The sequence below is a fragment of the Hemitrygon akajei genome, chromosome 1 (genome assembly GCF_048418815.1).
Source record: "Hemitrygon akajei chromosome 1, sHemAka1.3, whole genome shotgun sequence".
NCBI classification, from domain to species: Eukaryota; Metazoa; Chordata; class Chondrichthyes; order Myliobatiformes; family Dasyatidae; genus Hemitrygon; species Hemitrygon akajei.
In genome coordinates, this window is record NC_133124.1 from 180,293,844 (window position 1) to 180,319,371 (window position 25,528).

The 25,528-nt window shown below is 41.8% G+C and overlaps 1 protein-coding gene and 1 pseudogene across 1 annotated transcript in view; both read right to left on the minus strand.

Annotated features, from left to right (window-relative positions):
- Positions 1 to 25,182, minus strand: part of LOC140732973 (complement C1q tumor necrosis factor-related protein 3-like) — a 30,387-nt gene extending 5,205 nt beyond the window's left edge. Inside the window, exons 1-3 of the mRNA XM_073055708.1 lie at positions 25,024 to 25,182; positions 24,267 to 24,344; positions 9,472 to 9,577 (exon numbers count right to left, since the gene is read on the minus strand). Coding sequence (XP_072911809.1) covers positions 9,472 to 9,577; positions 24,267 to 24,344; positions 25,024 to 25,029 — 190 coding nt within the window. The 5' untranslated portion in view covers positions 25,030 to 25,182. The remainder of the gene's footprint in view (positions 1 to 9,471; positions 9,578 to 24,266; positions 24,345 to 25,023) is intronic.
- Positions 1,511 to 3,209, minus strand: LOC140732955 (elongation factor 1-alpha 1 pseudogene; annotated as a pseudogene).
- Positions 25,183 to 25,528: the final 346 nt, after the last annotated feature.

The following is a 25,528-nucleotide window of genomic DNA, read 5'->3' on the forward strand; positions in this document are numbered from 1 at the left end:
GCCTCTCCTCCCCTTCTTACCCCATCCCTGACAATATTTGGTTGTTTGTTTTTTTTCTCTCTCTCTGCCCATCACTCTACCTGTTCTCCATCTCTCTCTGGTGCTTCCCCCTCCCCCTTTCTTTCTCCCAAGGCCTCCCATCCCATGATCCTTTCCCTTCTCCAGCTCTGTATCACTTCCGCCAATCACCTTTCCAGCTCTTAACCTCATCCCACCCCTCCGGTCTTCTCCTATCATTTCGCATTTCCCCCTTCCCCCACTACTTTCAAATCTCTTAGTATCTTTCCTTTCAGTGAGTCCTGACGAAGGGTCTCAGCCCGAAACGTTGACAGTGCTTCTCCTTATAGATGCTGCCTGGCCTGCTGTGTTCTACCAGCATTTTGTGTGTGTTAACTGAATTTCCAGCATTTGCAGATTTCCTCTTGTTTGTTCTTTAAAAACAACATATCTATAGAAGTTTGTCAGATTTCATGCTGAATCTCTTCAAACTCCTAAGGAAGTGCTGCCACTTTGCAATTGCACAAATGCTGGGTACAGGACAGGTCCTCCGAAATAAAAACTATGAGGAATTTAAAGTTGCTAATCTTCTCTACCTCTGATACTCCGATGAGGACCAGCTTGTGTACCTTTGCTTTCCTCCTCCTGATGTCTATAATCATCTCCTTGATCTTGCTGACATTGAGTAAGAGGTTACGGTACCACTCAGCCAGATTTTCAGTATTCCTCCTATATAGTGATTCATCACCGCCTTTGATTCAGCCAACCATAGTGGTGTTGTCAGCAAACTCGTATATGACATTGGAGCTATGCTTAGCCACATAGTCATAGGTGTAAAATGAGTAGAGCAGAGGGCAAAGCACTGAGCCTTGTGGTGCACCTGCGCTAATGGAGATCTTGGCGGAGATGTTGTTGCCAATCTAAAATGATAGGAGTCTGCAAGTGAGGAAACCAAGGATCCAATTGCTCAAGGAGGTATTGAGACCAAGGTTTGGAACTTATTGATTAGGTTTGAGGGATGATGGTATTGAATGTTGAGCTGTAAACAGTAAAGAGCATCCTGATGAATGGACCTATGCTGTCCAGATGTTCTAGGGTTGAGTGGAGAGCCAATGAGGTGGTATCTGCTGTTGACCTGTTGCTCTGGTAGGCAAATTGGAGTGGATCTAAGTCACTTCTCGGGCAGGAGTTGATATTTTACATCGCCAATCTCTCAGAACACTTAATCACTGGATGTACTGTAAGTGCTACTGGGTGATAGTCATTGAGACAGGTCACCACACTCTTCTTGGGCATCAGCTTGGATCCGAGGACTCAATCTAGTTCAGAATGTTGTTGTTTGCTTCAATTCTTTGCATAATTTGTGGTTTTCGTTTCTTGCAAATCGGATATTGGTCTTTTATTTTTATTTCTTTAATTGGGTTCTTTCAGATTTCTTGCTTTGTGACTACCCGTACATGGACAAATCTCAAGTTTGTCTAATTTATACATTTTTTTTTACTGGTTTTGAATATTTATTAGTTTTAAATCATTCCACAACCAAAACAGCTTCTAATTAGTGAAAGGATATTTGCAATTACACTGCTAACTTTGGAATCTACATTTAGAATCCAACATTCCTTATCCTTTCGTTCTGAATTTCTTTCAATGCATCTTTGTCAATATCCAGTCTCTTATTAATATATATATTTGGCTGGTAATGTATAAACATTTTGGTGCAAGTCTCAAGGTTTGCTGGATCTTGGTGGCCAGTGGTAACATTCACTTCTTGTTTAATACTTTAGCAGCAGCCTTGGTGGTTTTTGTGGCCATATCTTTCTTAGTAACTGACTTGATAACACCAACAGCCACCGTCTGTCTCATATCACGGACAGCAAAGCGACCAAGAGGTGGATATTCAGAAAAGCTCTCAACACACATGGGCTTAGATGGTATCATGTGAACAATGGCTGCATCTCCAGACTTTACAAATTTGGGGCTATCTTCCAATTTCTTGTCAGATCAATGATCAATTTTCTCTTTCAGCTCACTGAACTTGCAGGCAACGTGAGCAGTATGACAATCAAGTACTGGGGCATAGCCAGCAGATATCTGACTGGGATGGTTCAGGATAATAACCTGTGCAGTAAAACCAGCAGGTTGTACTGCAGGGTCATTTTTGTTGTCACCAGCAACATAACCCCGACGGATATCCTTAACAGAGACGTTCTTGATGTTGAAACCAACATTGTCACCAGGAAGAGCTTCTGGCAAGGCTTCATGGTGCATTTCCACAGATTTCACTTCAGTGATGACTGGATTGGGAGCAAACTGCACCAACATGGATGGTTTCAGAACACCTGTCTCAACCCGACCGACTGGTACTGTGCCAATGTCACCAATCTTGTAGACATCCTGGAGAGGGAGACAAAGAGGTTTCTTTATTGGGCGTTCTGGAGGCTGAATGTAGTCGAGAGCTTCAAGCAGTGTGGTACCAGTGAGGTTTTCATTTTTCCTGGTATTTGACCAACCTTTGAACCAGCCCATATTCTGACTTTGTTCTAGCATGTCGTCGCCATTCCAACCAAAGATGGGAACAAATGCTACAGTTGCTGGGTTATAGCCGATCTTCTTGATGTAAGTGCTGACTTCCTTCGTGATTTCATTGTATCTTGCTTCGCTCTATGGGGGTTCAGTGGAGTCCATCTTGTTGATACCAATGGTGAGCTGCTTGACACCCAAGGTGTAGGCAAGCAGAGCATGTTCCCTTGTCTATCCGTTCTTTGAGATACCAGCTTCAAACTCCCCCACACCAGCTGCAACTATCAGCACAGCGCAGTCAGCCTGTGAAATTCCAGTAATCATGTTCTTGATGAAGTCTCTGTGTCCTGGGGCATCAATGATGGTGACGTAGTACTTTGAAGTTTCAAACTTCCAAAGAGAGATGTCAATGGTAATACCACGCTCACATTCAGCCTTCAGTTTATCTAAAACCCAGGCATACTTGAAGGATCCTTTGCCCATCTCAGCAGCTTCCTTCTCAAATTTTTCGATGGTTCTCATCAATTCCACCACATTTGTAGATCAGATGACCTGTGGTTGTAGATTTGCCAGAATCGACGTGTCCAATGACAACGATGTTGATGTGTGTCTTTTCCTTGCCCATTTTTTAATGTTGGAATGAGTCCGTTAAGATGCAGCCGCAAACCTCCCTTTGGCAGAATCGGAGACTAAAAGGCAATTTATAATTTTTTAAATAATAAATGTACTTTGAATCTTTGAATAATTGAAGCAGGTGGGTATCTCCCTTTGCCGAAGCAAGAGTTTAAAGATCTCAGTGAACACTCCATCTAGTTGATCAGCACAGGTCTTTAGTACTTGGTTGGTACCCTGTCTGGGTTGGATATTTTCTGTGGGTTCACCCTCTGAAGGTTGCTCGCACATCAGCTTCAGAGACTGAAATCATAGGATCATGGGAATGTGGAAGTTTGTGATGGTTGCTCTATGTTATGACAGTCAAAGCAAGGATAGAAGGCATTAGGCTCATCTGGAAGTGAAACCCAGTAGTTACCAATATCGCTTGATTAACTTTGTAAGAGGATAGTATTATAGGATGATAGTATTGAAGCCCTACCACAACAGTCGAGCATTATTCTTTGATTCAAGTTTGGTCCAGAATTGTCACTTCATCCATGAGATGGCTTTCTGGAGATCGTACTGGGACCGCACGTAGGCCAGACTTGAATGCTTCGGATCTGGCTCTCAGCTGATGTCAGACCTCATGTTTCATTCAGGGGTTCTGAATGAGGAAGTCTCTGATTTAGTGGGGACACCCCCATCTACAGCTGTTTTAATTAAGTCCATTTCAACCATGGTGTATCCATTCAGATCCACAGATGAGTCTTTGAACAGCCCTATTTGACTTTAAGCAATCCCATAGCTGCTACTTTTCCTCCTGCGACCACCACTTGGTTGTGCTAATCTCTGGTTTTGCTCTTTAGCCTCTGTCTGTATACAGTAGGAAAAGGCCAGCCAAGTCATCCGATTTACTGAATTGCAGTCTGGGCTTGGAACAGTAGGCATCCCTTATCTTAGTGTAACAGTGATCTAGTAAGTTGGGCCCTCTAGTTCAAACAAGCTTGGGTGAAGCTCCAGACTATGAGTTGAAGTGCGCTGGGATGGACTGTTTCTTGTTTGGAGATGGCATCATGAAGTACCATGAGCATTTGATTATAGTGGTCACTGGTGACATGTAAATTGTGGTCGGGACTATGGAGGAGAACTCCCCAGGTAAATTAAATTGATGGCATTTGACCATTAGGTGTTCCAGATTGGGGGGAAAATGAATTCAACAAAACTGCCACATCAGAGCACCATTGAGAGTTTATCATGAAACACACACCCCACCTTTTGCCTTTTCCACATCAGCAGTTTGGTGCATTTGACAAACGGCAATGGACCCTGCGGCACACCTCCAGTCATAGGCTTCCGGTCAGAAAGGCAACCGTCTATGATCACTGTCCGACCTCTCCCACAAAGCCAATGTCGAATCCTAAATGCTAAGTGACTGAACTTTCTTGACCAACCTCCCACTCAGAATTTTGTCAAAGGCCTTTCTAAAGTCTTTCATGTAGACAATATCCACTGCCTTTCCTTCATCAATTTTCCTGATAACTTCCTTGGAAAATCTATAGGACTGGTTAGACTTAACCTACCATGCACAAAGCCATGTTGATTAATCAGGCCCTGTCTATCCAAAGACTTATTACATATTCAGACCCTTGGAATACCTTCCAATAATTTACCCACTATTGACACCAGGCTCACCAGTCTATAATTCCCTTGCTTATTCTTAGAGCCTTTCTCAAACAATGGAACAACATTAGCTATCCTCTAATCCTCCAGCACCTCACCTACAGCCAAGGATTTTAAAATACCTCTGCTAAGGCCCTTGCAATTTCTCCACTAGCATTCCTGAAGATCCCAGGGAATACCTTGTCAGGCTCTGGGACTTATCCATCCTAATTTGCCTTAAGACAGAAAGCACCGCCTCCTCTGTAATCTGTATACAGATCACGATCTCATTGCCATAATACTTCAGTTCTATAGACACTGTGTCCATCTCCTGAGTATAAACAGATGCAAGAAAATCCATTTCAGATCTCCCCCCATCCTTTTATGTTCCATGGATAGACAGCCACTCTGATCTTCAAGAGGCCCAATTTTGTCCCTTGCTAACCTTTTACAGTAGGTCATATTTATAATGTCACAAGGAATGGAAATAGGCCATTTGGCCCATTGTGTCTATGCTGACTGATTCCTTAGCGGTCCCGTACTGGTTCCATAATTTTCTACATAACAAGAAGCTCATCCACACACTTGTTAAAGTCTGCTTACATTGCATGATATCCCCTCTCACTCGCATTCTTTTAAGTTTCCATCCCCAACTCTACCTTGAAAGTCAGAAAGCATTGGTCATGTTTTACTTTGTTGAGGCAGTCTTGCTAAACCTCCCAGGGCTCAGTGTAGTAGCAGCATGGAAACAGGCCCTTTGGCCTAATTGATCCGTGCTGACCAAGATATCTCATCTAAGCTGATCTCACTTGGCCCATGACCTTCTAAACCTTTCCTATCCACGTACACATGTGAGCGTCTTTTAAATGTTGTTAATGTACCGGCCTCAGCCACTTCTGGCAACGTTCCATATGTGGACCATTGCTGGGTGAAAAAAATTGCCCCTCAGGTGCCAAATAAATCTCTCCACTCACCTTAAACTTGGGCTCTTTAATTCTTGATGCCCACCCCGAGGAAAAAGATTCACTCTATCTTTGCCACTCATGATTTTATACATCAGAATCAGAATCAAGGTCAGTACATGACGTGAAATTTGTTAACTTATGGCAGCGGTACAATGAAATACATGTTAAGTATAGAGAAAAAGCTGAATTACAGTAAGTATATATATGTCTGCAACTGGATCCTAGACTTCCTGACTGGGAGACTGTGGTAAACTATGTATACCTGTCTGGACACGCCCCTCTGCTGACTGCTCCTGTGGCTCCTCCCACAGACCCCTGTATAAAGGCGATTGGGGCACTGCTCCTCCCTCAGTCTCCGAGATGGCCCTTTTGCTGCTAATAAAAGCCTATCGTTCGCCTCCCGTCTCCGAGAGTTATTGATGGTGCATCAGAGACCTCAGTCAGTCCAGATTGGGAGTAGCATCTCCAACACCATCACACTGAGCACAGGCCCCCAGGGCTGAGTGCTCAGTCCACTGCTGTTCACTCTACTGACCCACGACTGTGCTGCAACACACAGCTCGAACCACATCATTAAGTTTGCCGATGACATGACTGTGGTGGGTCTCATCAGCAAGAACGACAAGTCAGCTTACAGAGAGGAGGTGCAGCGGCTAACGGACTGGTGCAGAGCCAACAACCTGTCTCCGAATGTGAACAAAATAAAAGAGATGGTTGTTGACTGCAGGGGAGCATGGAGGACCACTCTCTGCTGAACATTGACAGCTCCTCCATTGAGATCGTTAAGAGCACCAAATTTCTTGGTGTTCACCTGGCAGAAAATCTCACCTGGTCCCTCAACACCTGCTTCATAGCCAAGAAAGCCCAGCAGCATCTCTACTTTCTGTGAAAGCTGAGGAAAGTCCATCTGCCACCCCCCATCCTCACCACATTCTACAGAGGTTGTATTGAGAGCATCCTGAGCAGCTGCATCACTGCCTGGTTCGGAAATTGCACCATTTCGGATCGCAAGACTCTGCAGTGGAGAGTGAGGTCAGCTGAGAAGATCATCGGGGTCTCTCTTCCTGCCATTATAAACATTTACACCACACGCTCCACCCACAAAGCAAACAGCATTATGAAGGACCCCACGCAACCCTCACACAAACTCTTCTCCCTCCTGCCATCTGGGAAAAGGCATTTGGGCTCTCACAACCAGACTGTGCAACAGTTTCTTCTCCCAGGCCATCAAAGTCCTCAATACTCAGAGTCTAGACTGACACTTACATCATTTATTATTATATTGAAATTTGTCCTCTACTGTGTCTATTGTCTTGTTTATTATTAATTAATTAATTACTGTACTGCCCTGCACTGTTTTGTGCACTTTACATAGTCCTGTGTAGGTCTGTAGTCTAGTGTCGTTTTTGCGTTGTTTTACGTAGTCTAGTGTAGCCTTGAGTTGTCTCACATAGTCTAGTGTAGTTTTGTATTGTTTCATGTAGCACCATGGTCCTAGAGAAACGTTGGTTCATTTTTACTGTGTACTGAACCAGTAGTTTATGATCGAAATGACATTAAAAAGCGACTCGACTCAAATAGTTAAAGTAGTGCAAAAAATAAGTAGTGTTCATGGGTTCAATGTCCATTCAGAAATCGGATGGCAGAGGGGAAGAAACTGTTCCTGAGTCACTGAGTGTGTGCCTTCAGGCTTCTGTACCTCCTTCCTAATGGTAACAAGGAGATGAGGGCATGTCCTGGGTGGTGGGGGCCCTTAATAATAGACACTGCCTTCCTAAGGCACCAATACTTTGTTCTGGATACTATGGAGGCGCGAACCCATGATGGAACAGATTAATTTTCCAGGTTTCTGCAATTTACTTTGATCTTGTGCAGTAACGCCCCCCCCCCCCCCCCCCATACCAGACAGTGATGCAGCCAGTCAGAAAGCTCAATCAGGTCACCCCTCAATCTCCTGAACTTCAAGGAATAAAGACCCAGCCTATCCCTATCATGTCCTCTAGCAATTAATTCCCCCACCCTGGGGAAAGGAGTGAGCACATTCACCCTGTCTCTTCCTCGAGTGGTTTTTTGCTTTCGCCAGCAGGGCTGCTGTAGTGATGGTCAGCAGCTTCTGACCTTCTGGTAGGGAGACTAAAGGACACCTGGTTCGGAGTGGTTAAGGTGATGGACCGGAAGCCCATTGAGGTCAGAATCCTACCACCTACACAAGCCGTGGGTCCTCACAGAGTCTGGGCTCTGCAACACAATGTATAGTGGGCTGGGCCTCTGCTCTCAGACAACCAAGTATTTCAAAGGTTGTGATTTTGAGTCCTGTCAGAGTTGGTATCTTTTCCTGCAGAGGTTCAATTGAGTTGTAGATAGTGTTAACAGGATTTTAATTTAAATCTGTAGTTAATGTTGTTATGTACCCATGGGTATCTTGTACTTGTCACATGACAGTGGTGTTGAAGTTATACTGGACTTAAGGTAATGGTCTTGTGATGGTGGAGTGACATCACTTTCCCGCCAGTAGTGGTCATGTGACAGTTTTTTTTCCACAGGGTATAAAAGGAGGACCCCTCCCTGTGAGGAGGGGAAGTTCGTGGCTGGATTTGCCACTTTGACTCCATGCTACTGCGTGGTCCAATATTATGAAGCAGTTTGGTTGAAAGGTGGAGTTTTATTTAATGCCTAAAGTTTAAAAGGTCATTGCCAGCAGTTTCTTTATAATACTGCCAGTTAAAAATCAGTGGAGAGTGAAGATTGGAGTACGGGAGTTAAAAGATCGAGGAAAGTCGATTTCAACAGTGAAACAGGTTTGACCTTGCTTGATCCACATTCAGAAGGAATTCATTGGCTGTCCCCATGCTAACCCACATTCAGAAGGAATTCATTGGCTGTCCCCATGTTAACCCACATTCAGAAGGAATTCATTGGCTGTCCCCATGTTAACCCCTGCAAATAATAGCAGAAAGGGTTGGGTACAGTTTTGTCAAGGAAAGGTCATTGCCTTTAAGCCATTTCATTTTCATCTTCGTAAATTCTCCGGGAAAAGTATAGTTCAACTGGGAACCGCAACAACACGACGTGAAAGAGAATTTAAATCGTCTAAAAAGTCTCTTCTTTAATGGACTGTAAGCATTTTGAACTTTTGCAGTACTACTTTGAAGAACTGTTTTTGCAACATCGCTTTAAGAACTGTTTTCGCTTTATTCCTTTAAGAACTGTTTAAGCTGCCGCACAGCAGCTGATTTCCGGTTGCGTTAGTGGTTTGTTTACTTTTGGGGGTTTGTTTTTCAGTGTTTAATAAATGTTTTATTTGTTATACAAAACCCTGCCTCACTTATATATTTATAAGTTGCTGAATCCATAACAATGTGTTTTATGAAAACCTGAACACTGACATAGTGGTATTGTTAAGGCCCTCCATTGGGTCATGGATGTTGTGTTCTGGCTGTGTACGTGATCCACAAGCCAGGGTTGTACGATATGGAGAGCAAACTGGTGCCCATGCAGTAGGCTCCCCATATCCACACAGCTGATGAATCCAAATATACAGCAGAGCCGAGACTCCTGCTCCAGATTCTCCCTTAGGTTTATTCCCAAAGCTTCCCCATGTGTTATTTGAATAAACATTTTATATTTAAAAAAACATGGATTTTCAAGAACGCAGCCATAGGCAGTTTAACTGAGGGTTTAGCCTCATTTGCACGTGTCACCCACCTGTTCACTGCACAATATCAAACATACTCACAGTTTTGAAGGGTGGACACCTCTTTTTCCAGTTGCGAGACTTTTGATTTCAGAGAATCTATCTCCTTTGTCTTACCAATGGCATCTTTAATTTCCTGGAAGGTTATCTGAAAGCATTTCAAATCCAGTTATCAGATTGCTGGAAGGGGTGTTTGCTACTTTGGGAGGGCGCTGAGGAGAGAACACTGCAGGAGACCAGAGAGGAAGGAGCACTGCAGTGTGGGAGGGGCGGAGAGCAGGGAAAATCGCACTGTGGAAGGGATGGCGAAGAGGGCGTGCTATGGGAGGCGCAATGAGGAGGAAGTGCTAACGGGAGTCATCTGCCTGCCCTCTTCAGGGTTATGTCTGTGCCCAGGTGTCCTTGGAGAGGGGGCATGGGAAGATTCCAATAACAGTGTGCTCCTCAGGGGCTTAAGTGCTTTGTAGATAGTAGTAATTCCATCTTAATTTGAAATTGTAAATCCTGATTATTACAAGGATCTACCCCTTAGTAATGATGATCAGGGAGTCACAGAGTTAATCTGTAATCACCGACAAGCACTTTTATTGTCCCACAGAAGAGTACAGGAATTTACACAATTACTTGTGTGCCCATCTACTAAGTTTTCCTGACCCTCCATGAACAGTCAAAGGAGTCTATGCTGACAATTTGTTCCTCATGGTCCCCATCTAATCTCCACGTGCCTGTGGGGTACTCCACATCCACGATGGTTGCTCTCCAGACAGTTGTTGCTACTTTGCATTCGAAGCCTCTGCTTTTATATTCATTCCTTACCAGTTCAAATGTTGCATTTCAGTGTTATTGGCTACGGGTCATCTGACTGACAATAACACCTTCTCATTGGCTTTGGCTCAGGCCAACATCCATTTATTACCCTCTTCCACAAGTGACAACTGGTAATTATGGCTTTTTGTTCTAAACCAGTTACCAAACCAGTAACCAGCTTGAATGACTCGGGCCAGACACAGACCACACCATTTACAAAACTGCATGTTATAGCCCCTCTGATGCACCATCAATAACTCACTCTGAGACGTAAGAAGTGAGGTATCGGCTTTTATTGACTGGAAGAATGAACAACACGACATCCTGGAGAATGAGGCCGGGCATCAGGCCTCAATCGCCTTTATACAGGGGTCTGTGGGAGGAGCCACAGGAGCAGTCAGCAGGGGTCTGTGGGAGGAGCCACAGGAGCAGTCCAGACAGGTATATGTAGTTCACCACACCCTCTCAAATAATTTAATGGGAAATGATCCCTAGCCCAGCAGATTACCTGGACCATCATTGTGTCCACTTTAAAACACTGACTCAGCCAAGCAAAACCAGTTCACAAAATGGAGTGTAAAGGGGGGGGGGGGGGGTTTCTTCTTTTTCTTTGTTACTGTGTATGTTAATCAAAATGGCTTCTTTGTTTTGTTAAAAGTAGGGATGCTTCTTTGTTGCGAGAGAGTGCTGGAAGCTTGTTTGGGTTAAAATTTACTGATAACGAGAATTGTATTCCTTTGTAAACCAATTGGGATTAATGTTGTTCTTGCTTCTGAGTCTGTAAGCTATTGTTGGCGGGCTTTTGGGGAGTCGGCGTGAGGGGGTGAGAGAGAGAAGACGCGATGCTGTAAACTGGGCGAGGAACAGACCCCAAGCAGGGGTCCAAGGCCAGGAGGTACCCCGAGGAGAGGAGATGAAGCTAGATGTGCTTGGTTGACCACTTCGGATGGTCCTGAGCTGCGAGTCGAGGAGTTCGGAGGGGATCGAATGGTGGCCAGAAGACTTCAGTAATTGAGCTCCAATGGTTGTGCACGAAGTGGTTTGGACTTTGATAAGTTTGGCGCCTTTTCTTTATTTTCTTTTCCTTCATATATATCGTTATTAATCAGTTATAGTAATCATTATAAACTGTAATCATTTAATCGCATATGGTGTACTGTCTGTTTTTGGGCGAGGCGGGGACATCACACAGCATCCACACAAGCTGATTACCCAGTTCGGCGGGGCCGAAGGCTGCTCCCCCTAGACGAGAACGAGCTGAGCGAGTCTGAGGCGACCCAGGGGGTTACAGGAGGATGCAGAGCAGCTTCATAAAATGGCAGCCTCCATTCCTTTGATCTCAAAGTTCAAAGTAAAATTTATTATCAGAGTGCATACATGTCACCACATGCAACCCTGAGATTCTTTTTTGGCCGGCATCCTTACAAAATCTATATAACAGTAACTGTAAACTGTGAACATCAGGAACTGTAAACAAATTGTACAGAAGACCGTGAGGATGAAAGGCAGTTATTGAAGGCAATGGAGGTTGGGTCACAGGGTGCCTGGATGAAATGAGATCTTCCTATGTGTATGATCACTTGGGCAAAGTTTTGGAGACTGAAGCCCTTCTGCATTTCTTTCCTCCTGTGGTCCGTGAATGACAGTCACCCTACACTACCACAGCTGCACACACGGGGGCTGAGAGAGGAACCTAACTGCAAGCTTTGTGATCAGCGGGGTTCACTGGCACATGTACTGTCAGGATGCAAAACAGCTTTAACACAAGGATGATATAGGTGCCATCACGACAAGAACCTGCTGTCCCTTGCTGACGCATTGGAGGAGAGAGGTGTAAAAAGAGACCAGCTGGCAGGGAGGCAAACAAGTAGTCATTTTCATCAAGGGGAGCACCAAGGCAGTCATATCAAAGAAGTCTAAATCCAACCTGCTGCAAATTGCCAAATCGTGGGAGATGAGGGTCGATGTGGGGAGAAAGCTGCAGTTCCTGGAGATGGTGCAAATTACACTTCAACCAGACATTGTACAGTGGTCCACCAAAGACATGAAAATCACCCTGGTGGAGCTCACAGCACCACAGGAGGAAGGGTGCAAGGAGACTCATGAGAGGAAGGCCCTGAAGCACCAGTCCTTACTCCAGGAGTGCAGGGACAAAGGATGGCAGATGTTGCTATTCCCTGTGGATATCGGCTGTAGAGGGCTCCCAGCAAGATTGGTATGGAGGTTGCTGTCTGCGCTGGGCCTCGATGAAAAGAACAAGAACCAAGCAGCTTGCAGGATGGGGGGGGGGGGGGGGGAGGAAGCAGAGTGAGCCTCTTGCTGGACATGGAGCAGGCGAGAGGGGTTGAGCTAGAAGTCAGGAGCAGATGGGCAGTGACTTGACCATCATTGCTGATCCACCAGCTGGGAAGTGTAGTGGTTAAGGGTCGAAACACTCTGTGAAGTTTGGGCACCACCTGATAACATCATCTGCTCCTGGCCAAAGGCTATGGTTACTGTGGTAGGTAATACTACTATGGTAGGTAATTGAAGAGAGCACCCTGGTGTATGATGTAAGCAAACTATTAGAGTATGTACATGTCACCACATACAAACCTGAGATTCTTTTTCTGCAGGCATACTTAGTAACTGTAAACATCAAAACTGTGAGCTGTAAACAAACTGCAAATGCAGATATAAATAAATAGCAATAAATACCGAGCATGAAATAACAATTTAACATAGTCCTTAGATGGGTGTATGATCCCCTTTTGCTTGATGGTTGAGGGGTAGTAACTTATCTTGAAACCGATATTGTGAGACCTCTGGCACCAGTACCTTCTTCCTGATGGCAGCAGTGAGCGAAGAGCATGGCCTGTGTGGTGAGGATCTTTGATGATGGATGCTGCTTTTCTACGGCAAAATTTCATGTAGATGTGCTGTGGCTGGGAATGTTTTGCCTGTGATAGACTGGGCCAAATCCATTACCTTTTGTAGGATTTTCTGCTCAAAGGCATTGGTGTTCCCATACCAGGCTGTAATGCAGCCGGTCAGCACACTTTCCACCACACATCTATAGAAGGTTGCCAGGTTCCTGATGACACGTTGAACCTCTGCAGACTCCTGAGGAAGTAGAGGCACTGTTGTGCATTTTTCACAATAATACTTACTTGATGGGTAATCAAAAATATTTACATGACAGTGTGATAAACTATGTATTCCTGTCTGGACAGGCCCCTCTGCTGACTGCTCCTGTGGCTCCTCCCACAGACCCCTGTATAAAGGCGATTGGGGCACTGCTCCTCCCTCAGTCTCTGAGATGTCGTGCTCCCTTTTGCTGCTAATAAAAGCCTATCATTCACTTCCCGTCTCCAAGAGTTATTGATGGTGCATCAGACAGGTCCTCTAAGAGAGTTACACCCGGGAATTTAAAGCTACTGGCCCTCTCCACCTCTGATCCTCCAATGATTACTGGCTCATGGGCCTCTGGTTTCCTTCTCTTGAAGTCTACAATCGGTTCCTTTGTCTTATTGACATTGAGTAAGAGGTTGTTGTTATTACAACACTCGCCAAGTTTTCAATCTCCCTCCTGTATGCTGATTCATCACCACCTTTGATACAGCCCAAAATAGTGGTGTCATCAGCAAACTTGAATATGGTGTTGGAGCTCTACTTAGCCACACAGTCATAGGTATAAAGTAGAGAAGGGAACTTAGTACACATTCCTGCAGAGCTCCTGTGCTGATGGAGATTTGGGAGGAAATGTTTTTGCCAATCTAAACTGACTGGAGTCTGCACATGAAGAAATCCAGGCTCCCTTTGCACAAGGGGGTATTGAGGCTCAGGTCTTGGAGCTTACTGGTTAGATTTGAATAGATGATGGTGTTAAATGTGAGCATAGAAGGCATTGAGCTCGTCTGGAAGTGAAGCTCTGCTGTCCCCTATATCGCAAGATTTAGCTATGTAGGAGGTTGTAGCGTTCAAACCCCGCTACAGCTGTTGAGCATCCCTCGTTGATTCCAGTCTAATCTGGAATCTCCACTTTGCCCATGAGAGAGCTTTCTGGAGATCATACCTGCACCTCTTGTAGCAATCTTGATCTCCTGACTTGAATGCTTCTGATCTGTTTCTCAGTAAGTTTCAGATTCCATTGTTCATATAGGGCTACTGATTGGGGAAAAACCTGAACATGGAGGTTACATGCTGGTGATACTTGGGCATGGTTCTCTTCAAACAGGCCTGGTTGAAGTCACTGACTATAATTTGAAATGCCTCAGGATCGGCTGCTTCTTGTTTACAGACAGCACCGTGCAGTTTCATGAGTGCTTGCTTGTAACTGGCTGCTTGTGGTATGTAAGCAGTGGCCAGGGTCACAGATAAGAACTCCCAAGGTAAATAGAATGGTTTACATTTAATCGTTAGTTGTCCTAAGTCAAGGGATCAAGTTGAGATAACCCCAACATCCATGCACCAATGAGAATTGACTAAAAAGCATACACCGCTACCTTTTTCCTCCACAGAATTCGAGTTTCGATTCATTCTGAAAGTCTTAAAACCTACTGGTCAGATAGCCACATCCGATGTGTTTGCTGTTAACCAAGTCTCAGTGCAACAAACGATTGAGATCTGCCTTGCCCTGAGATCATCAGTTTTATTTTTCAATGAATGAAGTGTCTCTACATTCACTATGATGGTAGGCGGGGAGGCCTCATCCCCCTGCGCTTCAGCCTGGTTTGAATCCCACCTCTCCTGCCACATTTTCAGCCTCGGCCTTGCCATTGACCCTTAAAGGCATCGCACTTAACTGCTCCACATTTAACCGTCAAATACGAGATCTGATGATCATTGATGTAATTTTGTAGTCTGTAGTCAAGAGGAAATTGACCAGTTCTCTTGAGGCACTAGATCAGGGGTTCCCAACCTGGGGTGCCCGCACCCCCAGTGGGTGTGAGATGGAATTTCAGGGGGTGCGACAAAGAGTGGCTTGTGTCCTTGAGTGACGAGTCACGAGTCATCACTCAGCCAGCTGCCAGTGTGCCTTGAGAAGTGGTAGTAACGCTTGTGCCAAGCACACTCCAGTCTCTTGCTGCCCAAATCGAGAGAGACGTAAACTCACTCCAGTCTCCCGCTGCCTGAGTCAGCATTGAGGATTCTCATCAATGTTAGCTGGGAGTTGCACCTCAGAGTTGAGGAGTCTCATCAATGTTAGCTGGAAGGTTACATCTTAGAGTTAAAAATCATCCCATAATGCCAAAATCTTCATACATCCCGAATCAACCATCAAGTAACGACTTTGCATTAAAACCAAACCTGCAGACGGTAGGTAAATTATTCAATTATAAAATTTTAAAAAGCAGCTGAAGTCATTCATTCATATTTGTCTCAATGCATTAAAGAAGTTTTTGAATTTCAAAGGTTTTTTTTCTCTTAAAAGGTTTTTTTCTTGAATCGTTGATAATTTTGAATTGTGTTAATTGAGGAGGTATCATGGTTAGCACCGAGGACTTTGAGTCGTGTGATGGGAGTTCATTTCTCCAGTACTCATCGGAAATAGGTGTGTAAATTCAGTAGAGAGTAGCCTAATAAGTCACGTCAGGTCCCCGTAGCATTTCCACCTGACGATATATCTTGGTGTAACCGCAGATAATATCGTAATATAATATTTGAAAGCGTATTTCTCACGATACTTTGCTATAGGCGTGTCTGGTTGAGTAAAGCGGTCATCCCTGACTTAGTCAGATAGCTTTTCTCATATTAGCTCATATTTTTCTCTTTACCCTTAACCCTTCATTAACCCTTCATCGTGTCAAAAAGAAGGAAATGGAACGATGACTATGTGTGCTTTGGTTTCACTTGCACAACAGGAAATGATGGCTTGCAAAAACCCCAGTGCATTCTTTGTAGTGTTGTGTTTTCCAACTCAAATCTGAAACCATCCAAGCTTCAAGAGCACTTCAAGAACAAGCTTGTTTTGATTCACAAGGAACTCTTCCAAAATTAGGTTTAGTTTCTGTTGGAAAAACCACTACTTCTTGCTTCATACCAAGTGGCATATAAAGTGACCAAATCCAAGAAGCCCCATACAATTGTGGAAGATCTCATCAAGCCATGTGCACTGGAAATGGCAACAATTACCCTGGGCAAAGAAGCAAGAAGAAAAAATTGAACAGGTGCCCCTATCAAATAATGTCATTCACAACCAAATCAGTGATTTGAGTGAAGATATTTTGGACCAAGTCCTCTCAGATGTCAGAGCTAGTCCTCTTAAAATCTCTATTCAGTTGGATGAGTCAACTGATGTCTCCAGTTGTAGTCAACTCATCACATTAGTGAGGTATGTCAATGATGGTTCTGTGAAGGAAGATTTTCTGTTTTGTAAAGATCTGAAAACAAACACAACTACAAAGGATGTGATGCAGCTGGTGAAAGACTTCTTTGCCAAACATGATTTAGATATCAAAGTCATTGGTTCTGTGTGCATTGACCAGGCACCTGCTATGTTTGGAAATAAATCTGGCTTTTCTGCATTGATGAAAAAGGAGATTCCAGACTTGCAAGTTACCCATTGTTTTCTTCATCGGCATGCTTTGGCATCAAAAACATTGCCTCCAAATTTGAAGAAAGTCCTTGTTACTTGTGTGAAGATCATCAACTGGATCAGAAGTCCGTTGGTTGTCACGAGGACAAGCTTTAACCCGCTTTTTTGAGCTGCGGGAATAAATCAAAGTTTTTCTGGAAGAGCGTGACTGTGATCTGTTTGGGGCAATGGAATCACAGGAATTCACCCAAATGCTGGCTTAATTAGCTGATACTTTCACTTGTATGAGTGACCTGAGTGTTTCTCTTCAAGGAAAAGGGATAAACATATTGAAGGCTTGTGAAAAGTAGAATGCCTTCAAAAAAAAGTTATGTCTTTGGTGTCGAAGGATGAAAAGAGGCAGACTCTCAAATTTTCCTTCATTAGAAGAGATGGTTGATGGTGCTGGATCCATAATACTGTGCATGAAGAAATTGTGGCTCATTTGGAAATGCTGTCAGAATCATTTGATGGATATTTTGTTGCTGGAGACCTGAAGATTTCAGAAGAATGGATCATGAATCCATATTCCTACAATTTGGAGAAAGCGTCAGATGATGAAGAGCTGAAGGAAGATCTTATTTATTTGCGGACAAATTGAGCTCTTGAAATGCAATTTGAAAGCAAGACTTTGGAGGAGTTTTGGTGTGCAGCACTGGATATGTTCCCAAGACGTGGTGGAAAAGCACTCTGTGTCCTCATTCCATTTGCAACAACATGCTTGTGTGAATCTGGATTCAGTTCTCTTTTGTCAATCAAGACAAAATCTAGGAATCGCCTGAATCCACAGGCAGGCTGCGGATCGCAGTCGGCAAGAAAGTTCCACATTTTGACCAAATCATGAATGAGAAACAGGAGCAAAGAAGTCATTGAAATTTATGTTCACAATTGGGATTGATTTTACTGTTTACATTTTTTTCTGAATAAATTAGAATCTAATTGCTCAATTTATGTTTGCATTTTATGCACTGAGTTAAAAGCTTATTTTTTAAAGTTCAACTTGTTCACCCATAGTATTGTATGTGGTTCAATTTGTAGTTCAAAAATTAGAAATTAGACTGCTTCATCTTCAAATGTGATATCACTTTTGTAGGGGGTGCAAACATTAATCAAACATTTCCTAGGGGTGTGGGACATAGAAAGGTTGGGAACCACTGCACTTGATGGAGTAAGTCGTATTTTGGCTTTGCTCCATTCATTTTCAATTTTTTTACCACCCTTTCACTATTTATATTAAAGTGTTCATAATACTTTTATATGCCTGGACTTTGATTTTTAATTGCTGAAAATGAATACCACAGAGCAAAAGGTATCAGTCAAAGGCAAGAAATCCAGTAATGGAAGTGGAAGGAAAGAAGGAGATCCTAAACTACTTAAACAATCTCCACTCACTTTGGAAGCTATGTCGAAACTCCTGGATGATAAATTCGATAAAAAATGTTCTACTTTGGAAGTAGTATTAAAGGAGATCGAAAGCAAACTGGGAGCTCTTAAGTAGGAGAGTGAAAAACAACAGCAGCAAATAGCTGAACTTGCTGAAGCTGGAAGACAGAGATCGCAGATTGGATGCGCTGGAAAAGAAATTAACTTCGACTACTCAGACACTGGAGCAGTATAAACTCAAGATTATTGACCTGGAAAGTCGAACTCATAGACAGAACCTGCGAATAATACTGCTCCGTGAAGATGCTGAGAGTGGTGAGCTTACTAAATTCTTTTCTCAATTTTTAATGGATGTGTTCGGCTCTGAAGCTTTTTCTACTACCCCTATACTTGATTGTGCGCACCGTGCTCTGAGAGCCAAACCCCCTAAAGAGCTGAAGCCCTGACCTGTTATACTTCAATTCCACTATGTGTAAACCAAGGAGCATTTAATTCGAATTGCCTGTCAGAAAGGGGTTACTGTACATGGGGACCTCAAGTTTTGACTGGTTGAAGACTATAGTCCCGAGGTGATGTGAGAAAGATTGCTTTTTAAACTGATGATGTCCGAGCTTTATCAAAGGAGTTTCAACCAGCTCTGCTATTGCCAGCCCGTTTAAGGGTTGTTCTGCCTGACAAATCACATAAATGGTTTAAATCTGTGGAAGAAGCTCAACAATTCCTTGATGACCAACGTTCGATTCCAGCTTTCTAATAAATTGAATGTCTCTTCGTGTCTGTACTCATTTGGTTTATAAGTTAATAATCAGTGCACAGATTCAGACTTTTGAAGTTTGGAGATTTTTGCTATCAGTTTGATAACTCGTATTCTGTTTCGGAATATGGATGTTTATTATGCTTCTATGTTTAAGTTTCTGTTTTTTCCTTTGTTACTTTATTATTTTCAATAGTTTGTCTTTTAAAAATAATTAAGAAATTGATTTGGTGATTGACTGTTTTTTCTCTGAAATATTAATAAGATTGTATTCCGGTGTTGTTTATAGCATTCCCTTCTCAATGTTTTGACTAAGGTGGAAGTTCGCTTTTTTCTCAATTTTTTTCATGTCTGTATTCATTTAGTTTATAAATTAATAACCAGTATATAGATCTGACTGTTAGAGTTTGAAGTTTTTTCTTATCTGGTGACTGAATGTTTTTTTCCTGAAATACTAATAAGATTGTATTCTGGTTCACTTTTTAAAGATTTCGCTTCTCAAAATGTTTTGCAAATATGGCATTCCTTTTTCTAATGTTTTGACTGGGTGTTACTTTGCATCTTTTTTTCAATTTTGGAGACTTGCCATCAAGAGAATGGGGGTAAGGGAGGTACTAGTTAGCTTTCTGGCTGTCTATTGGCCAGTTTTCAGGTCTTTGTGGGTGGGTGGGTGTGGGACTATCTTTAGTTTAGTTTTTTTCATCTGGGCTGAACTGAAACTACAAAATGTCTGAATTGTTGTAACTTCCAGTTCCCCTTTAAACTTTTTTCCCCTCTTTATGATTCATGAGTTTCCTATGCAGGAAGGTTAACTCTTTACATACCATATGGTTTATTCAAATAAAATGGATATTACTAACTTTGTCTCATGGAATATGAATGGTTTGAAGCATCCGATTAAACGGAAGAAGATTTTCAAAGTTTTTCATAGATTGAATGCTCAGATTATCTTTACCCAGGAAACTCATGTGAGGAAGGAGGATAGTCAGTGTTTCTTCAGGTTTTGGAAGGGTTAGCAATTTCATTCTCATTCACAGGCTAAGGTGAAAGATGTATTTATTTTTATAACTCCTTGATTTCATTTGTTCATTATGAAACAATCTCTGACTCGAATGGTAGATTTCTATTAATTACTGGTTTACTTTATAACCAGAAAGTTGTTATGGTTAATATCTATTTACCAAATGCTGACTATCCTGAATTCTTTAAACATTTATTTGCATCTCTTCCTAATTTAAATGAATATATGTTGATAATGGGCAGAGATTTTAACTGTTGTCTGAATCCTTTGATGGACAAGTCTGCATCCACTCAGGTACCTCCAAACAAATCTGCTATTCTTATTAATTCCTCTTTAGTTGACGCCGGAATTTTAGACATTTGGAGGTTTTTACATCCTAACCATAAAGAGTTCTCATTCTTTTCTCATGTATATCATAATTATTCTAGAATTGACTACTTTTTTATCAACTCACAATTAGTTCTGTCTGTTACTGCCTGTGAGTATGGTGTAATCACCATTTCCGATCATGTGGCCTTGAAATTATCAATCAAATTAACTGATGTAACTTTTAGCGCTAGGCAATGGCAATTCAATTCTACTCTACTTCAGGACTTTTTAAGAACAGATTGCCTTTTTCTTTTCAACTAACTTTACGGAAGAAATTTCCAGTGAGATATTATGGGATACTTTTAAAGTATACATCTGTGGTCAAATTATAATCATATTCTGCTGGATTAAAAAAAAACAAATTAATAATGAAATATGTACTTTGGTTGATAAGATTAAAGAAACTGATAGAAAATATTCTGTTGCTCCTAATCTGGAGCTTTATAAAAAGAGAGTTGAACTTCAGATGCAACACAGTTTGTTATTAAAATCCCCGATTGAAAATCAATTACTTAAAACTAAGAGCCAATTTTATGTACATGGTGATAAATCGGGTACATTATTGGCCAACCAATTGAAAATTGCTTTGGCTAAACATCAGATTATTAAAGTTCACAAATGGGATGGTAGTTTGATGGTTGACCATGACAAAATTAATAAATCTTTTCGAGAATTCCATACCTCTTTATACCAATCAGAATTTCCTGATGATTCTACCATAATGCATGAATTTTTAAGGAAATTGAATATTCTGAAATTACCACTTAATGAACGTTTAGCATTAGATGCACCCATCAAGGAAGAAGAAATAAAGAAAGCAATTTCTTTGATGAATTCTGATAAAGCACCTGGTTTGGATGTGTATACAGTAGCATTTTTAAAATCCTTTTCAAATCTACTTTCTCCTTGGTTACGTAGGATCTTTAAGGATGCCTTATTTGTAGGTAAATTACCACAATACTTTTATGAAGCATCTATTTCTTTAATTCCTAATAAAGATAAAGACCCCACTGAATGTGCATCATATAGACATATATCCTTGTTGAATGTGGACTCCAAAATCTTTTCCAAAATACTGGCAATTAGATTGAAAAATGTATTGCCACAAATTGTCTCTGATGACCTGACAGGATTTATTAAAAATCGTTATTTGTATTTTAATGTTAGGAGATTAATGAATATTGTATATACTTCTTCATCTAAAACCCCAGAATGTGTTGTTTCGCTTGACGCCGAGAAGGCATTTGATAGAGTTGAATGGGAATATTGATTTAATACGCTTGAGAAATTTAATTTTAGCCCAAAGTTTATATCTTGGATTAAATTGATATATCATAAACCATTGGCTTCTGTACTTACCAATAATCAGAGATCCCCCTTTTTCAGGCTTTTTCGAGGTACTAGACAGAGCCGTCCTTTAAGTCCCTTACTACTTGATATTGCCCTGGAGCCCTTGGCAATCGTTCTTTGTGATTCACAATATTTGGTATTATTCATAGGAATGGGATGCTTAAGGTATCACTATATGCAGATGATCTGTTACTATATATCTCTAACCCAGAGAAATCCATCCCTGCAATAATATCACTACATGCTCAGTTTAGTACTTTCTCTGGTTATAAATTGAATTTTAATAAGAATGAACTTTTTCCATTAAATATGCAAGCTCCAATCTATAGACAATCATCATTCAGACTGGTTACTGATTACTTATTTGGGCATTAAAATGACTAAGAAGCATAAGGATCTATTTAAAGTTAACTTTCTACCCTTAATTGATCATGTTAAACAACTGCTTACTAAATGGTCCCCATTGTCCTTATCGTTGATTGGTAGAATTAATACTATTAAGATGATTATTTTGCCTAAATTTCTGTATCTATTTCAGGTGGTACCAATTTTCATTTCTAAATTCTTTTTTGGTATTATTGACTCTAAATTTTCTTCATATATATGGCAGAATAAAAATCCTAGATTAAGTAAGAAATATTTACAGAAATCAAAAAGGAAGGGTGGTTTGGCAATGCCGAATTTTAGATTCTATTATTAGGTAATTAATATTTGATATTTAATGTTTTGGACACAAGATCTGGATGAAATTCATTGTCCATGATGGGTGAACCTCGAGCGTGAGTCTGTACAGGAGTTTTCATTAGTTTCTATTTTAGGGGTCTCGCTTCCCTTTGCACTCACTAAACTGAATAAACAAATGACTAATCCAATAACTAAACATACAGTACGATTATGGTTTCAATTTCGTAAATTTTTTGGATTGAATAAATTTACCCTATCAAGTCCTATTATATCTAATTTTTTCTTCCAACCTTCCAGAATTGATCAAGCTTTTCTTTTATGGAGAATGAAGGGAATAACATGTTTTTGTGACTTATTCATGAATAACTGTCTCATGTATTTTGAACAGTTGTCTAATAAATATAGTTTGCCTGGATCACATTTTTTCAGATATTTACAGATTAGAAACTTTTTGAATATTATGTTACCCACTTTTCTGGTATCACATCAAATGGAAATTACAGGAAAAAAATTTAAGTTTAAAACCATATCAGAAGAGTTTAATAGCAATTATTTATGATCTGATTATGAAAATAAGTCTAGGTACATCTGATAAAATTAAGAGTGAATGGGAAAGATAACTTCAGGTATCTTTACCTATAGAGAAATGGGAGAATATTCTCCAACTAGTTAACACTTCTTCAATGTGTGCTAGACATGCCTTGATACAATTTAAGGTGGTTCATAGGGCCCATATGTCCAAGCATAAATTTGCTCATTTTTATTGCCATATAAATCCTGTATGTGACAGATGTAATTCTGAGGTAGCCTCCTTGACACATAGGTTCTGGTCTTGCCTTCTTTTGGAAAAATATTGGAAAGATATTTTTGATATTATTTCAGCAGTTTTGTGTATTGATTTACAACCTCATCCTATTACTGCAATTTTTGAATTACCAGTGATGGACTCTGGTCAATTGTCCCCTTCAGCTTGCCGTTTGAATGCATTTGTTACATTAATAGCCAGAAGATCCATTTTATTTAAATGGAAAGATTCTAAACCCCTTACTACATTTCAATGGTTTTCCCAAACTACAATTTGTATATATAACATGCTTAAACTTGGAAAAAATTAGCAGTGGCACTATCGACCCTTCAGTTAAATTTGAAGACACTTGGAGACCATTTATCCAACATTTTCATATGATATAAGCTGACTTTTTCCAAATCTTTCTCAATAACTTTTTATACATGTATAGAGGAGAGGAGTTAATGACAAATAACGATTTTAACCGATGAAACAAGGCAGCGCAGCTTTTGTTTTGTTTTGTTTTTATTCTGGTTTTTTTTTGTTAGTTTAGGAGGATTTTTTTTCATGTAAAAATCTTTTTTCTTTGAATCTTTTTCATGTTTAGTTACTGAGAGATTGGGAGGCTTAGATTACACATGTGACTCGGAGTCTGTTTATGAATACGTTAACCGTTATTAATGTAATCCGGATCTCTTTGTATCACTATCATTGTTATGTCTAGCTATTTGAAACTTAATTAAAAAAATTGATATAGAGGAAATCTACAAGCTGCAGACTGCAGCAGAAGTAGTTCAAAAGGAATATAGTTGAGAGGAAATCTGGTAGGAATTCTGCAGTCCGTAGAGAGTCACACATGTCCACCGGCACCATTTTCTCAAGTCCTCACGGCAAGAACAAAGACAATTAGGTTGTCTAATTCCACGTGTCCTTGATTCATTTGCATCCACTGAATTGATGACTGTAGTTCTTTCTGGCCAACACGGATTATTCAATGTATTCTTGTGAACGAATAAACGTTTCATACATTTGTGGTAAAAAAACAAATAAAACAATAGAATCCTGAGGCTCCTGCTTTCTACCCCGTGTAAGAGCAGATTTGCACTGTGAAACAGATCAGATTTACCTCGGATAATCCTGGACAGAATTCTGACACAGCGTTCTGGAAGATCGTCCAATAGGAAAGGAGGAAGACCAAGAGAATCTGGTAATGAAAGCAAGCAGTAATATAGCAGAACTTACTCGTGACACAGCAGCCTATAGGTCCCACTAATTCTTGACTTATTACCTGTAAACTGTTCTCCCCTCATTTCCAACATCCCCCTTACAGATTCTATCCCTCCCCCACACAGCAAGCTCCAACCTCACTGCCCCTCCCTCAGTGAGGATTTCTCTCCTTACAACTCCTCCCCCACTAACACTTCCTCCTCACTGCCCCTCCCACAGCAAGGAGCTCCCTCTTCACTGCCCATCCCACAGTGTGGGGCTCCCTCCTCAATGCCTCTCTCACATGAGGGGCTCCCTCCTTACCACCTTCCTCACACTAACACTCCCTCCCACACTGTGACACTCACTCTTCACTCCCACAGCAAGGAGCTCCTGCCTCACCACCCCTCCCAGAGTGAGGGGCTTCCTCCCCAATGTCCCCCCCCCCAGTCAGGGGCTCCATCCTCTACACTCCTTCAACAGCAGGCAACTCTATCCTCACACCTCCCACAGTGAGGGGCTCCCTCCTCACTGTAAAACTCCCTCACTCCCTCTTGTTTCATTTTTAAGAGCAGTGTGCATCACGAATCCATACTCAAAGACTGGACACATCCTGGATTAGACAGAGTGAAAAGCAATGTGACCCCCCCCACCCAGTTCCCAGGAATGAATCGGACCTTCATTCTCCAACGAATCAATCCTTTGTCTCTGGTGACTGAGGTGAGGTCTCTTTTCCTCTCTCCTGGGAGCACGGTCGCTGTCTGTGATCCAATGTGGGAAGCCAGCAGTCAGATATCGGAGGTTTCAAAACCGGACCAAAGTCCACAACGTTCCAGGAAAGGTAAACACGTCTCTGTAACTCTCTCTGGCCCCTGGACTTTACCCTGACTCTGTGACCCTATACAGCCGTACACCCCTCCCCATCACTGAGACTCTCCCCAACTGATTCAACCCTCCATATCTCTGTAACACCTGGCAATTGCTTCAATCCTTTCTTTCTCGGTGACCCCCTCCACTCCTCCCTGTCTGTGTGACCCCTCCAACCTCTTCACCCCTCCCTGTGTGTGTAACCCCTCCAACCCCTTCACCCCTCCCTGTGACCACCTGCAACCCCTTCACCCCTCTGTGTGACCCCTCCAACCCCTTCACCCCTCCCTGTGTGTGTAACCCCTCCAACCTCTT